The sequence below is a fragment of the Otolemur garnettii genome, unplaced genomic scaffold (genome assembly GCF_000181295.1).
Source record: "Otolemur garnettii isolate 467f Iridium unplaced genomic scaffold, OtoGar3 scaffold00058, whole genome shotgun sequence".
NCBI lineage: Eukaryota > Metazoa > Chordata > Mammalia > Primates > Galagidae > Otolemur > Otolemur garnettii.
In genome coordinates this window covers 1,723,347-1,739,060 of record NW_003852453.1, presented here as the reverse complement: position 1 = coordinate 1,739,060, position 15,714 = coordinate 1,723,347, and the positions used below count along the sequence as shown (strand labels likewise).

The following is a 15,714-nucleotide window of genomic DNA, read 5'->3' as shown; positions in this document are numbered from 1 at the left end:
GTCATTGTTGTTTGGCGGGCCCTGGCTGGATTCGAACCCTCCACCTTAGGTGTATGTGGCTGTCTTAGCCACTGGAGCCACAGGCGCCGAGCCAAAATACTGTTAATTCTTAACCTTTTCCATCACCACATACTCTTCCACAACTTGCATTAGAGTAAATCTGTAACTAAAGCACTAAACAGAAAGTTCTACATATCTCTTCTTAAATTGGCAAAAATTAGGAACCTACAAATTTTAAAAAACATGGGCCAGGAGGAGTGGCTCATGCCTATAATCCTAAGACTTTGGGAGGCCAAGGCAGGTGGATTGCCTGAACTCAGGAGATGGAGACCAGCGTGAGTAAGAGGAAGACCCCATCTCTAAAAATAGCTGGGTGTTGTAGCGGGTTCCTGTAGTCCAGCTACTCAGGAGGCTGAGGCAAGAGAATCACTTGTACCCAAGAGTTTGATTTTGCTGTGAGCTGTGACTCTGCAGCACTCTACCAAGGGTGACAAAGTGAGACTCCATCTCACAAAAAAAAAGAAGCAAAAAGATAAAAAAATAAGAATGGCAAGGCTGACTTAACCAAGCGGCTAATCTTAGAACCAAAATAGTGTAGCCTAGCAACTGAAACCTGCACAGCCATTCACCAGCTCAGCAGTGCAGATTCCTTCTCCACGCTGGGCCTCATGCATTTATGTTACTACCATTTATTGATGGTGTGACTTTCCTAGAAAAATGTATCAACTGGAGTTGGGATCATGTGGAAAAAGATTAGGTTGTAGGAAAAATAACTTTTTATAATCGTAACTTGAGATAGTCACCATTTTAAATTAATGTTTAGTTGACAGGGGCTCAAATGTCCCACTGCCTCACCTTGGTGAGGTTCTCTGGTGATTTTTCTATGAAGAAGATGCTGCTTTGTTTTCTTAAGACACAGCTTCTCCAAACGCGTGCTTGTTGCTCATTTTAAATTCTTTTGTATTACTCTAGGTTTCTACTCCACTTAGCAGACAAAACTGGTGGCATAATTGTAACAAATGATAACTTCAGAGAATTTGTGACTGAGTCCGTTTCTTGGCGAGAAATTATTACAAAAAGGTAATATGCTCTTTGTCCTCAGATAGAAAGTTTTGGTCTGTTTCATTTGCATTTTGTTTGTTTTTAGTGTCCCAGGGCCCTTCAGGAGGCAGCGTGGGGACCACGTTGTCAGCACCTGTGCTGCGCACACAGTGCGCATGTGGCTGACCGTAGGGTCATCAGCGTAAAGTAGAGCCAAGAATGGGCCTGCTGTGTGCCCACGTGGAGTCTTCTAAGAGGACAGCCCGTCTTGCATGACACAAGGGCCAAGTTGTGGCACAGTTGACTGACGGAGCACGGATGGCCTCCTGACTTGGTGCCCTGGGAGGCTGGCTGGCCACTGGGCCTGAGAAGGGAGAGTGGACTTCAGACAAGTGCAGTTTCAACTCTGAGACCCTCCACCAAGAGGACAGGGCCAAAAGCAGTTGCTCGTTGGGATTCACTTCTTGGGGGTCGGGAGAAACTATTTCTACTTTTTAATATCTGATGCTTCTCTTGAGCTTTTTACAGCCATAGTTAATATCTATATTAAAACATGTTTGGGGGCAGTGTCTATGGCTCAGTGGGTGGGGCGCCAGCCCCATATACCAAGGATAGTGGGTTCAAACACCACCTGGGCCAGCTAGACAACAATGACAACTGCAACAAAAAAAATAGCCAGGTGTTGTGCTGGGCACCTGTAGTCCCAGCTACTTGGGAGGTTGAGGCAAGAGAATCGCCTGAGCCCAAGAGCTAGAGGTTGCTGTGACCTGTGATGCCATAGCATTCTTTTGAGGGTGATAGAGTGAGACTCTGTCTCAAAAAAAAAAAAAAAAAAAAAAACATGTTTTGATACCATCCAAACTAACAAAATTAAGTCAGGAGTTTAGTATTCATTGGTAAGCAAGTTTTGATGACTGTGAATGTTTCCATCTGCTGAAAACTGCCTTAAGATCAGTGAACACTGGCTTCTGGGCTTTCTGTTAACAAAAAGCATCACCTGACCAGTTATTTAAAACTGAAAGCAGGTTACAGAGCGGCAAAGAGTGAGGAGGCTGTGTCTGGCTCCTACTCTCACAGCTATTGCAGTATATTGACTCCATAGAGATGGCGCCCGGGCAAGTGAGAGCTGGACAGGCACTGGGCGACTCTGTGCCTTGCTGAGGAAAAACAACTAAACATGGGCAAAGGCGATCCTAAGAAGCCGAGGGGCAAAATGTCATCATGTGCATTCTTTGTGCAAACTTGTCGGGAGGAGCACAAGAAGAAGCACCCAGATGCTTCAGTCAACTTCACAGAGTTTTCTAAGAAGTGCTCAGAGAGGTGGAAGACCATGTCTGCTAAAGAGAAAGGAAAATTTGAAGATATGGCAAAGGCGGACAAGGCCCCTTATGAAATATCCCTCCTAAAGGGGAAACTAAAAAGAAGTTCAAGGATCCCAGTGCACCCAAGAGGCCTCCTTCGGCCTTTTTCTTGTTCTGTTCTGAGTATCGCCCCAAAATCAAAAGAAAACATCCTGGCCTATCCACTGGTGATGTTGCAAAGAAGCTGGGAGAGATGTGGAGTAACACTGCTGTGGGTGACAAGCAGCCTGAGGAAAAGAAGGCTGCAAAGCTGAAGGAAAAATACGAAAAGGATATTGCTGCATACTGAGCTAAAGGAAAGCCTGAGCAGAGAAAAAGGGAGTCAGGGCTGAAGAAAGAAGGAAGGTGAAGATGAAGAGGAGGAAGATGAGGAATAAGTTGATTCTAGTGCAGTTTTTTTTTCTTTGTCTGTAAAGCATTTACCCCCAGCCCCCGTACACAACTCACTCTCTTTAAAGAAAAAAATTGAAATGTAAGGCTGTGTAAGATTATTTTTAAACTATGCAGTGTCTTTTTTTGTATAGTTAACACACTACCGAATATGTCTTTAGATGGCCGTGTCCTGGTGGTATTTTCAGTAGCCACTAACCTTGCCTGGTACAGTATGGGGGTTGTAAATTGGCATGGAAATTTAAAGCAGGTTCTTGTTGGTGCACAGCACAAATTAGTTATCTATGGGATGGTAGTTTTTTCATCTTTACTTGTCTCTGATGCAGCTTATACGAAATAATTGTTCTGTTAACTGAATACTACTCTGTAATTGCAAAAAAAAGTTGCAGCTGTTTTGTTGACATTCTGAATGCTTCTAAGTAAATACAATTTTTTTTATTAGTAAAAATAAATAAAGCAAGAGTATATGGTAGTTTCAGGGATAAGTCGTGCAGTGCAGAAATCTTAAAACATGAACATACTCAAACTAAGTATCACTAGTACTATAACTAGATATTTATGTCTGTGGCACTTTCATAGTTTCCCCTTGTCTGGGATTTATATTTTGCTAAATCATTAGAGGACTTTAGAAAAAAATTCTGTATTATAAATACCTCGGTGAGTTAATTATTTTATGCATTTCCACCCATGCGTGCTTAAAAAGCTGCTGTTGGCAGCTAAGCCATGAATGGGTCTTTGACCTGAGTACAGTTACTGAGCGGCTGATCTTCCGAGGCACGTTGCTGTCGGGTCTCTGCCCTGGGCTCATTGTCACTGTTCATGGGACACTCATCTGTGTGTGCACGGAGTATTGAAATGCAGTTGGAACTCATATGCTCAAGCCAACCCATTGCTTTCAGAATCTGCAAGACCAAGGCAGAAGTAAGGCCTGGCCAACAAGCACGGGAACTTGGGCTTTTTTGTCCCCTCATAGTCCCCAGATTTGATGAAGAGTGCCCTGCTGACCCCAGATTTTCTTTCTTCATAGATCATATTATTTTCCCTTATAACAAGATTGTTTTCAGTGGGTTTGCCCGTGGGCACACTTGTAACCAGGTTTCTTAAAAAAATTAAACCTTAATTGGGTAGCTGTGGGGTCTTAAGCTGGCAGCCTTCAAATCTTGTTCCTCAAAGTTATATTAAAAGTTGTATTAGAAGCAGCTGCTTTACAGACTGGGATACAAATCTGAAAGTCTCGATGAGAAATTGGAAGGCCAGCTGTGATAGTTTCTTACTCTATCATATTTGTGTCCAAAACAGAAAGTAAAATGGTTTAATTTGGATGGTTTTTATTTCTTTTGCTTCTCCTTGAGGCAGTTAAGCAGGCTTAGAGTTTATAGGCTGACCTGACTGTTGCCTGTCTGTGTTGCAGACTGCTCCAGTATACATTTGTGGGGGACATATTTATGGTTCCTGATGATCCTCTGGGAAGAAGTGGACCTCGATTAGAAGAATTTCTCCGGAAGGAAGTCATTCTTAGGTATTTCCCTTTCCACACTGTCTTGTATTATTTCAGGTAGGGTGTGGCGGCTCATGCCTGTGTTCCCAGCACTTTGGGAAGCTGAGGCAGAGGAGGATTGCTGGAGTCCAGGAATTTGAGTTCATCCCAGGCAACATAGACCCCATCTCTACAAAAACAACAACAAAATTGGCTGGTCATTATCGTGAGTGCCTTAGTCCTAACTACTCAGGAGGCTAAAGGCAGGGGGATTGCTTGAGTCCAAGAGTTCAAGGCTGCTCCAAGCTATGATTTTTTTGACTCTTGTAAAAAAAAAAAAGAAAGAAAGAAAGAAATTGCAACTAAGCTATTTGTGCCTTAGTACAGATGCTGTCATTAAGACTAAAAGTGGCGGCACCCATACTCGGTGGGCAGGGCGCTGGCCACAGACACCGAGGCTGGCAGGTTCGAACCAGGCCTCGGTCAGCTAAGACAACAATGACAACTGCAACACCAACAAAAAACAAAGCCGGGCATTGTGGCAGGCCCCTGCAGTCCCAGCTACTTGGGAGGCTGAGGCAAGAGAGTCACTTAAGCTCAAGTATTTGAGGTTGCTGTGAGCTGTGACACTACAGCACTCTACCCAGGGTGACAGCTTGAGACTCTGTTTCAAAAAAAGAAAAAAAACTAAAAATGACACTTTAAATTTTTTTTCTAATCTTTAGATTTGCTGCTAGTGTAATGTATGTGGAAACCGATCAGGAAGGCACTCCACATTTATAATTGGGTCCTTTTGGTTTTAATCCTAGGAGAGGATAGGAGCCAAACTTTTTTTATGGGTCTAAAAAGACAAAGACGATTTTCCCAGTGGTGGTCACTTACTAGCAAATGCCTCTTGGATTCATTGTGTAAGTGTAACTGGCTTTTCTAAATTCATTTACTTTGAATACAGAGCGCTAATGTTAATGATTCAGGAGTCACTACTTGAGGAAATTGACAATTACTTCCTACCTTCCCTGAATGGAAAGGCCAGTATTCCGTACTTACCTGAAATGGATTTGATAGTTCAGGTTTTCTTGTTACAGTTTGGGCTTGTTTGTGGTTAAGACACCTTGCGAGTGGTCTTTTCTCTTCAGAGTTCAGGTAACACTGTTCACTGAAGTTCCTACCTAAGGGCAGATCACAAAACCTGAAGACAGGCATTTCCTCTTTTTTAAAACTACAGCTGCACTTCTGTTTGTTTCCCAGCAGCTGTTTGCTTGGGGATACTGGGGGTGGGGGTCTATAGACTGAGGGGAAAGAGCTCTCTTGGCTTTTCAAGGCAGTGAAACTTTCTAAACTTTCAGCTGGTCTCTGCACTAGGAGCCTTTGGGGGACGTCTAGGGAGGTGCTGGGGAGGGAGGCTCACACACAGGTGTCTTCTGTCCAGGAGACCGCCACAGTTTTAGCTCCCGGGTCTTGTGAATAGTTCTCTTCTGAGCCTTTGGTCTCACTACACAGATGAGGACTTACAGTTCCCACATGCCATCCTGAACAGTCTGAACACCTCCCGAACATCAGTCCAGCCCATTTTCCTCCCACGCAGCTACCCTAGGAACCCCCTGCTGGGCTCCTCAGGCCTGTGTGTGAGCCTTGGGTCCGTGGGGCAGACTCACTAGGAGGAGAGTCCCTACTGGGTCCGTGAGGAGCCTGGTGGTCAGCCCTGCCTGCCCTTTTTTCTCTCACCTAGAGGCTCTTTTACAGAGGTGTTAACTGATTTGTTAATAATTTAGTAATCACTTTTCTCACAGAGGGATTTAACTTTTAAAGTTAGTTGAGCTTTTGGTTAGGAAAACTCTGGGGTGAGACCCTTTTCTCAGCTGCAGGCCGGAGTCCAGTAGGAAGGTTTGGACCCCCCGCCCAATGCCCTCGCAGGTGGCCATGTAGATAAGCGTTATGGCACTAGCACCTCTTCAGACTTTGGTGGGGAAGAGAAATCCATGAATCAGGTTGTTACCTGTCTGCCTGAAGGAGCTACTTTTTCTACTACATAAGAATCTTCAGGATAATCAATAGGTAACTTTTCTTTTGAGACAGGGTCTCACTTTGTTGCCCACACTGGAGTGCAGTTGTGTTCTAGTAGCTCTCTGCAGCCTCAGACTCCTCAGGCCTCTGCCTCCTGATGAGTACCTGGGACTAGGAGCGTGGATCACCACGCCCTGCTAATGTTTTAATTTTTTTGTGGAGACTGATCCTACTATGAGGTTCAGCCTGTTCCTAAACTCTTGGCCTCAAGCAATCCTCCTATCTTGGCCTCCCAAAGCGCTGGGATTATAGTTGTGAACAATGTGCCCGTCTGGGGTGGGTTCCCTTTTTCTGATTTCTATCAGCCTAGGCCTTTTGCAGAATCAGAATCAGAATCTCCAAAAGAGTGAGACCCAGTGTATCTTTTGAAAGCTCCAGTGCACTCTGGTGTAGAACCAAGCAGCTGGATGGACTCAGTCTTCATAGCAGCACACAGAAAGGAAGAGCCTTCTCTCCCTGCTGTGATCAGTCTAGGGTGGCATCGGTGGAACCCTTGCAGGCTCCTCTGGACAGCTGACATGCTCACCTCTGCTGCAGCCTTGCTTCTTGCTTTGGAAGCCAAGAGCAGAGTCTTGAGCCTCAAGGCCAACAGTAGATTTTTTTTTTGAGAAAGTGTCTCTGTCACCCTGAATAGAGTGCTATGGTATCATAGCTCACAGCAACCTCAAACTCCTGGGCTCAAGTGATTCTCTTGCCTCAGCCTCCTAAGTAGCTGGGACTACAGGTGCCCACCACAAACACACAGCTATTTTTAGAGATGAGTTCTCACTCTTGCTTAGGCTGGCCTCCCAACTCCTGAGCTCAGGCAGTCCACCCGCCTCAGCCTCCCAGAGTGCTGGGATTATAGGCGTGGGCCACTTGCACCCAGCCCAACAGTAGATATTTTGGAAGGGTTTTTATTTACCTTATAACGCGGCTCATTAAGACTTGCTTCCATTCACAGAGGCATGCAGCCCCTACTCAGTGCCCTGCCAAGTGTGGGCGTGTTTGACCCCAGCTTCAGAGTCCCTGGCACCCAGCCAACCAGCTCCAGCCACCAGCCTCCCGCCCGGATTCAGGGTGCCCCGCCAAGCCACTGGCTTCCTCAGCAGCCCCACTTCCCACTCCTGCCGAACCTTCCCAGTATCCAGCAGAATCTGTCCTTGCCAGCACAGAGGTCTTCTGCGGAGACCAACGAGCTGAGGGAAGCCCTCCTGAAGATCTTCCCCGACTCAGAGCAGAGACTGAAAATTGATCAGATTCTGGTGGCCCATCCGTACATGAAAGATCTGAACGCACTCTCTGCCATGGTGTTGGACTAAAGCCCACGCCGAGAGGCTGGAGCTCAGGGCCGCCAATCTGACTCACGCTGGGCCTGGGCCTGGGCCTGCTGGGAACTAACATAATGTGAAGAGACTCACTTCCCAGTGTAAAGGCTGTAGTATTGTATAGAAAAAAATGTTTTGTGTACAAAAATATCAGCGTTTTCGAGACCAGCTTTTTTCTATATATAAATTATGCTGCTATTACAGATTTAACATTTTCTGTAAAAGGAAAGTCTACATTTTCTGCCTGTTCAGAACTGTTTAATAGCAGTTATTCTTGGGTGTATTTACATTTTTATGTTTTTTAAACTATTTTCCTTAAAGCTGAAAATATTGACAAATGCATATGGTTAGTCTTTATAAATAAAAAAGAGCTGCTTTCTTAAGGAAAGCAAGATCTCTTAAAGTATATTTTCTTGAGATGAATATATCATGTCACTAACATGAGGTGTGCTCACCCCTTCCAGCCTCCTCTGCCCTCACCCCGAGTTAGAGTCAGGACTTGGTTCTGTGGGTCTCCTGTTGGGGCCATTGCAGGAGTGACCAGTGGTGCCACCAGGTGGCGCCTTGTGCCCTGTGAATAACCAGGGCGGAGTCAGAACACCTGTGCTGGGGAAAGGCCTGGGGCTCCTCTGGACTCCCCTCCTTCCCCTTCCACCCTACAGAGGAGGAACAGAGGCCAGAGTGCTCACTGCATGGACACGCCCACGACCACAGCTTTGGGGTGGCCAGACAGGGACCAGACCCCAACCAGTGCCTCCACCGGGCTGGGGTCTCCACAGTGACTTGAATCTAGAAGTCCCATCAGAGCCTCAGAAGACCAGGGCACGGTCTTAATGAAGAGCCCATTACTGTGGTCATCTCGGGTCCACATCCTGGGGAGACACCCCTATAGATTTGTACAGCTTTGCCAAAAAGTGATTTTCTTTTCTCAAGAATGACCCAAGCCAATAAATAGCATTAGTAGCTTCCGTGCAGTCCCAGAGCCGTGGGTTTATTCTCCTGTGCTTGTGTCCTGAGCAGCCTCCTGTGTGTCCTCCTCAGGATTCGTGTCTCAGTGTTGTCTGTTTTCAGTGTTGCCTGAGTTCTGTGTTGTGAAGCTCTCCTGGGTAGTTAATTCTCTGCAGCTTTACTACCATCTGGACCTTAAGGGCTCTGCCTTTTATGCCTGTGCTCTCCCCGGCGGCTCACAGTCGGTCTCTCGTCTGCCCCAGGGACAGCGTCTGAGCTCCTGGCACTGGTGCTGGTTTGTAGTGGTGCGGGGACTGGGAGGCATCCCGAGTGCTCCCGCCAGGCACATTTCCTCTTGGTGGTGTTTAGTTCCTGCATCCCTCAGGATAAATTTAGGGCCCTCTGGGTGGCCAGACTTGTACCTCAGATGTGTTTCTCTCAGATGCCTCGATGCACCTAATGTGGAACTGGTCATCCCCTGTCACTTGGGAGCCGTGTGCCCAGGCACCCTGCCATGGAAGGAGAGGGAGAGTTCAGGCGAGCCAAGAAGGTGGCCTTGACTGCCCTGCACCTCCTCTGCTTAGCACAGCAGAGGAGTGAGGACCAGCTCCCTCGCAGTGGCCCCGACCTTCTGGCTCCAAGTTCAGTCCAGCAGCTTCGCCAGGCCAGTGTTTCTCTCATTTCAGTGAAGAGACCCTGGAGACTCGCCCTGACTGTCCAGGTCGGGTCGTGGGTCTGCCTGCAAGGGAGCTGGCCTACAGGAACACCAGTGGGCTGAGGGGTCTCGGGTTTTCTGTAGGAGCGATGTGAGCCTTGCCCTGTGAGTTCTGCAAAGCTTTGTCTGTAGTGTTGTCTGAGATGCACCTGCCCTTGCCCTGCCCAGGCTGTGGGAGGGGGAGGAGTACAGAAGAGCATTAATTTCACAAATTACAGCAAAACAACTCATAATTTTTTTCTGAAACTCATCAAATTTAGTTAAATTCACTACTTAAAAACTTAATTATCAAATCGTTTAAAAAGGCCCCCACTACCTGTTATTCTGGGCACTGGGTGGCGTTTTGCTGCTTAGGACCCACAGCCGGTCCACTCTGCACAGGGCGCTGCAGCCGTAGGTTTGGCGATGGTGATGCTTCCCTGTCTTGTAACTCCTTCCAGCTTGCCTGGGGTAGCTTTGCATCCCAAGTTTTGTGACCTTCGCGTGGTGTAGCTGGCAGGGCCTGTCACCCACATTGAACAAATGAGGTGTCTGCTGCTGAGAGAGGCTGTCCAGGGTGGAAAGTAGCTATGGAGCCAGGTGATCTCCTGCCACCTCCTTAGACCCCAGGCTGCTGCCTGGGCCTTTCTGTCAAGCAGTTGCAGTTTGAGGCCACCAGGCGAAGGGGTTGGAAGGCACCTCAGCCAGCTGGGGTGAGGGCAGCATTGGGCAGGCTCAGCTGTGTGACTGGGACTCAGCTGGGTGTGGCCTTTGAGAGCAGTGAGCAGAGAGGAGGTCCAGGCTTCTGCAGCTTGCTGTGGTACTTGTGGAAAGACAGCAGCTGCTCCAGACGGTGCCCTGAGCCTGCTCCCACCCCTCCCTCGACCCCAGGCTGCCACGCCCAGCCCTCCACAGAGCTTCCTTGCTCCTCCTTCCCTCGGCCCACATGCCTGAGTCACTCTGGCTCCCTCCATCCTTGACCTGCCTCTCCAGCACCCCCTGCATACTTCAGCTCCTCTGGATCAGAGTAACCAAATGTCCCCTAAGAATCTTGTCCATCCCTTGCTAATGCTTCCCACTCTTCACTCTGTGAACCTGCCACTCACCCTCTTCGTGGAAGTAGTCTAGGAAAGGCCCTGGGGACCCCCAGCTGTGGGATTCCAAGAACCGTCCTCCGCCCTGAGGACAGCAAGGTCAGTTGCTATAGCACGTGACCCATTGGCCTGTTGCCCTTTTTTCTGAGCGTTGCCCTTCTAGGGGCTTTTCTTTCTTTTTGTCCCTTTTGCTTATAGGCCAGTCCTTAACACCCTTCTCTTTTTCAGCAGGTAGTTCCCAAACGGCTAACCTGTGGGGTGAGGGTCAGGGTTAGGGTTATATGGGGCCAGGTAGAGGGGCAGCCCTGGATTCAAATGCAGATTACACGTCTACCCCAGCTCTGGAGCAAGCTCAGCATGCTTCTGGGTGATGCCTGTGCAGGGACCATTGACCACACTTTGAAACTTCACTCATTCTTAGGGATCTTACTGTCCCCTAACCCGTGGCAGTGACTTCTGACCCCGCCCTTCAGGAGTGCCCTTGCTTGCTCTACCTGGAAGCCTTGTGGGATCCTCAGATGCCCATATGTTCTGTCTGCAGACTGTGTGTGTGGCCCCTTCCACTTCCCACCACCCTCCGTGGGTTTCCCTGCTCTGCCTCTTGGCTGTTCTCAGAGCCTCCCCCTGGGCAGCAGGCTCCAACCAGACAGCCCCCTCCCCAGTCCCCTCCGCATCCCAGACAGCACAGCACTGCCAGGTTCCTCTTCCAGAAACATTTCTGGCCACCCTCCTCCTGTCCAGCAATACACGGTGGTGGTTGGCCAGGCACCAGGTTCAGACCCCTGGGCTTAGTACCCATGGCTGTCTGCTTCCCAGCCGTACTGGAATGTCCACTGTATGTGTCCCTACAAAAGTGCCCCTGCAGCCACACGGGTTTTCTCTGCCACCCGTGGGCTCCGCCTACATGTGTACTTTCTGTTAGGAAAGCCCTCTCCCCAGTGGCCTCCCTCTGCAAAGGCCCAGCCGAGGCCTCCTGTGCTCAGTGCCTCCAACTACTCAGTGCACTCATGTGTTCCGTGATCCCATAGCACTTCATTCTGGCTTCTGGTGCCTGCCGGCCGCTCTGGCAGGTGTCCCTGCAGCTGGTCATGTACTGTGTCTCCCCTCCGTCTAGACTGTGAGCTCCTTGCGGGCAGGGACCGTCTGTGTTCACTCTGTGTTTCCCGTGGCACCTGCCCAGTGCCTTGCACTTGATAGGTGCTCAATAAATGTCTGCTCCACTGAACTGGAGGACGGTGCCTTCTTGACTGCGGCATCTGGCGGCAGGACCCAGTGGAGGCCAGGAAACCCGTATCCTGCTGCGGGGGGCCCAGCGGGGTGGGGTGACTGCCATGCTCACTGCATTCTCCCTTCTGTGAGGGCTGCAGCACACACCATCCCGGACAGACTGGGGCCTGGCATTGCAAACTCCTGCTTCCCGGCCTAGGGCAGGAACAGGGCCCCCAGCACGCCAGTCTGAGTTGTTCCTGGGGATTTTCTCCCCGGCAGTGGGAGCCATGGGATACGACATGCCCAGATAGGTTAGAGGCCACTTGCTGCCACCGGGGAGGCAGGCAAAGGGCAGAACATGAGATTCCTGGCAAGACGAGTTCCACCTGTTGTCGGGGAACCCCATCCTCAGAAGTCACCACACTTCCCTTTTTCGGTTAAGCTAGTTCAAGTTGGATTTGCTTTCCTTGAAATCAGCAGTTTGAGTAAACGTGTATCACTACCCTTAGCAACGACTTGCAGACGGAATGGTAGAGATTCTTCTTCGGTTTAGGAAGGTCCCAAAGAATTGTGCAGACAGAACTGAGGGATGTCGCCCCAGGCAGAGACTGGTGTGGGAGCCTGCAGTTTCTGAGGGGCCCCTCAGAAGAGACCCCTCCCCACCCAGCAAGCCCCTTCCTGCTGCTGCTTTTCCTTCCCGCGCCCTGCCTCCCCGCAGGCTGTTTCCAGCCTGATACTGGCCACGTCTTTGCTCTATTCCCTAGTCGGGCAGAAGCCTGTTGATTCATTTGGAGTTTGACCTTACTGTACACGTCGGTTTCCTCATCTAAAACAGGCATAATAAAATAACACTTCCCACTGTAAGGGTGCTGTGAGCAATGTGTGTTCACCCCTGTGAGGTGCGGAGACCACGCCTGGCCCACAGCCCCATTCCGTGACCATCAGCCCTGAGCCAGCCTCTTCCCCATCCTTCCAGGTCACACCACACGTCCACAGGCCAGAGGCCAGAGATCTCTCCTCCAGTGCTCAGGAGACCTCATAATATGCTCTTCTGCCCCTGCCAGCCACCAAGAGAGTGTGGACTGGGAGGAGAGCACTGGGTCAGTGCTCATACCAGCCGCTGCTCAGCCATGGGAGGCCAAGGTGGCCTGTTCCCTTCAAAAGGCTGGTGCCCAGGAGGGTCCCCAGTGACCCTGGGGGGCTGGGGGGCTGCCTGCAGGAGGACAGGTAATGGTTGAGCCCTCATCGCGTGTGTGCCAGACCTAGTTTTGTCTCATTTAACCACAACAATCTTCTGAGGGGGTGCTGTTACCTCCATTTTGTAAAAGAGGAAATTGGGGTACAAAGATTCTAAGGAACTTGCCATGCTCAGAGCTAACAAGTCCTAGATTCAGGATTCAAATTCCCGTGGGCCATTCCACCTTCCCCCAAAAGCAAAGTTCCCTCGGACGTGACTTAACAGCCAGGACGGTGCCCGCGATGGAGCCCTCTGTACACCGTGGGTGGAAAGCACTGAGGTCCAGAGGGGGCTGGGGTCAGACCTGTCAGCCACAGTGCAAAGGTGAACTGTGGAAGGAGGTGCCTCCTGCCTTGGGGCGGGGGGCTGCATCTAGCCCTGTTCCTGCATCTAGCCCTGCTCCTGCAGGGGGGATGCCAAAAGCGCATTTTTGAAGAGGATAAGTACCCCAGGGCTGCAGAGCTGTCAGGAGGAGCTGGCCTGCCCTGCAGCTGCCTCCAGGTCATCAGAGGAACACAGATCAGTAGGAGGCTCCGTGAGTTTTGCAAACCTAAAGCGGCCTTTTGCACAACTCAGTTTCCAGTCCCCTGTGGTGCCGGAGCTGGAGCCATTCACCAGCAGAAGTACCCACAGCTGGGGCTGGAGCTGGACACCTAGAGCTCAGGGCTTCCTGAATCAGCCCACTCCAGTCCCTCCGCTCCCAGTCACGGACTCTAACTGCAGACCCCAGCCTTTGTGGCTTTCCTCACCCGTCCCCCAGCCCCCTAGGGGCCCAGCTTGGCCCCACAGCCTGAAACCCAGTCTGAGGTCAGGTCTGGGCAGGCCCTGCCCTCCTGCCTCCCTGTTCCTACTGAGAGGAGGAGGCGGCCTCCCCTGAAAAGAATGTGCTTGTCTGCCCGCCTGTCTGGCTCCAGGATCAGTCTAAGGTTTCAGTCACCAAAAAAGGCAGCAGGAAGGAGGGGGCCTCCCGCAGCTGGCCCCCAGGCGCTACAGACACTGTTTTGCTCACATGACTTCCCCAAACCAGGGTGTTCGGAGGCCAGGAGGCCCCTCCCTGTTTGCCTGCTCCTCAGGAGGGCAGGGTACCCACATGTACTCCTGCCGCCAGGCTGAGGTGCTAAGGCCCTGCTGGGGAGCAGCAGAGGCAGGACAGAACCCAGGCCCCAGCCCCTCTGGATGCCTCCAGCCCCTCTGTCCACCACTGTCCATAAGCAGCTACTGTGTGCAGGGAATGGTGTTGGGGGAAGGAAGAAGACAGCCCAAAGGGACCTGTGCCCAGCAGCCCCTGGGTGTCACCCTGCTCTGACACTCCACTCTGCGGGCTCTTCACCTGTCCTGGGAGTGATGCCGTTGCCCTCAGCTGCTGGTTTCAGTCCTGCCTGTGAGTTAGACTCCCCAGAGGGAGCGATTTTATAGTGCTCATGCCCAGGCCGCACCCCACGGACCTCCCAGGCAACCCCACTGTGCCCTCAGGTTGAGGACCACCACCCCACCGCGGAGTGGTTGTAACCAGCGCTGAATTCTAAGACATGGCCTGGCCACAATTAGGAAGGCACTTGGAGGCTGAGAGGCTCCACATTTTGACTGAGGAAAATCTGCATCATGGGCAGGGCCCTGAAGACCAGCCCCAGCATGAAATGACAAAGACCCCGTTCCTTCTCCACAGCACCTCCCCAGGCTGAAGACCCAGGCCACACCGTTTGTTCCCAGTGTCCTCCGCAGGGAATCCCTGTCCCAGCGGGGCACTCTCTTCTTCTTATTTGAATCCATTTTGGAGCAGCCCAGGCAGCGGGTGAGAATGGTTATCCTACCTCACAGGTGAGTAAACTGAGGCAGGGACATCCTTTGATCAGCAGAGCCAAGAGTTGACCCTACATCTCCACTCTGAGAGAGCAGCCCTCTGTCCCTCCACTGAATGGGCTCAGGAAACCTGGGCAGCCACTCTCTCCCTCATTGAGCGGAGCAAACCCCTCTTCATGCCTTCTGAATACTGAGTGTCTGGCGGGAAGTGCAGGCCCACTGGGCAGGGGGTCACAGCTGGGAGTGTGACCAAGGGTGGAGGGGATTAGCTGGGCAGGACAGGCTGGGATACTCGTGCTTCTGATGAGAGAACAGCTCATGGAAAAGAAGGCCTTGGTGGACAGCTCTCAAGGAACTCAAAAGTTTCTTGGGCCTGAAATGGTCAGGGGAGAGGGCGTGGCTGTGTGTGTCTGAAGGGCTATGTTCTGCCTCTGGCCCTGCGGTGGGAGGCTGGCAGGGTACATTCTGCTCTGGAAAAGTCCTTCGTGAGCCTGTGTTCCTGCACCTCAGGACAAGTACGACTCTCAGAATAGGAGGGCAGGCTGAGTTTCCAGCTCACTCAGCACCTCCCTGCAGTGTGTGGAGGGGCGGCAGGGCAGAGACGGGGCCTCCTCCACGATGTGGCCCTTGCAGTGGAGCTCCCATGGGTCTGTTCTCGGAGGCCCAGCCCATCTGCAGCACGTGGGGCCCCAGGGGTGGCTCGAGTGGCACGTGGTGCCTGGTACCTGCCAGGGCTCAGTCTTCTGAAGCCCTCACCAAGGGTTGTCTCTGAAAACCCACAGGCTGTCTGTGCCTCTGGCTTCTGTTGGCATTTCCCTGAAGGGCATGACCGAGGGTCAAGTCAGTCCTTCTGTCTGTGACTAAACAGTTCGTGTCCCTGGACAGCAGGAGAATTCAGCTGCTTCCTCTTGGAGAAAAAGGCAAGCTGGCTTTTCTGATGGGCAAAGATTCATTCCTAATCATGCAGGGGTCCTCAACTTTTTAAACAGGGGGCCAGTTCACTGTCCCTCAGAGCATTGGTGGGCCGGACTGCAGGCCTTGGGACAAGTCGGCTGCTAAGCAGGACAGACAGCGGTGGCAAAAACACCCAGC

The 15,714-nt window shown here is 51.0% G+C and overlaps 1 protein-coding gene across 1 annotated transcript in view; it reads left to right on the top strand.

Annotated features, from left to right (window-relative positions):
• Positions 1 to 11,601, top strand: part of N4BP1 (NEDD4 binding protein 1) — a 65,622-nt gene extending 54,021 nt beyond the window's left edge. Inside the window, exons 5-7 of the mRNA XM_012806873.2 lie at positions 973 to 1,080; positions 4,204 to 4,311; positions 7,277 to 11,601. Coding sequence (XP_012662327.1) covers positions 973 to 1,080; positions 4,204 to 4,311; positions 7,277 to 7,634 — 574 coding nt within the window. The 3' untranslated portion in view covers positions 7,635 to 11,601. The remainder of the gene's footprint in view (positions 1 to 972; positions 1,081 to 4,203; positions 4,312 to 7,276) is intronic.
• Positions 11,602 to 15,714: the final 4,113 nt, after the last annotated feature.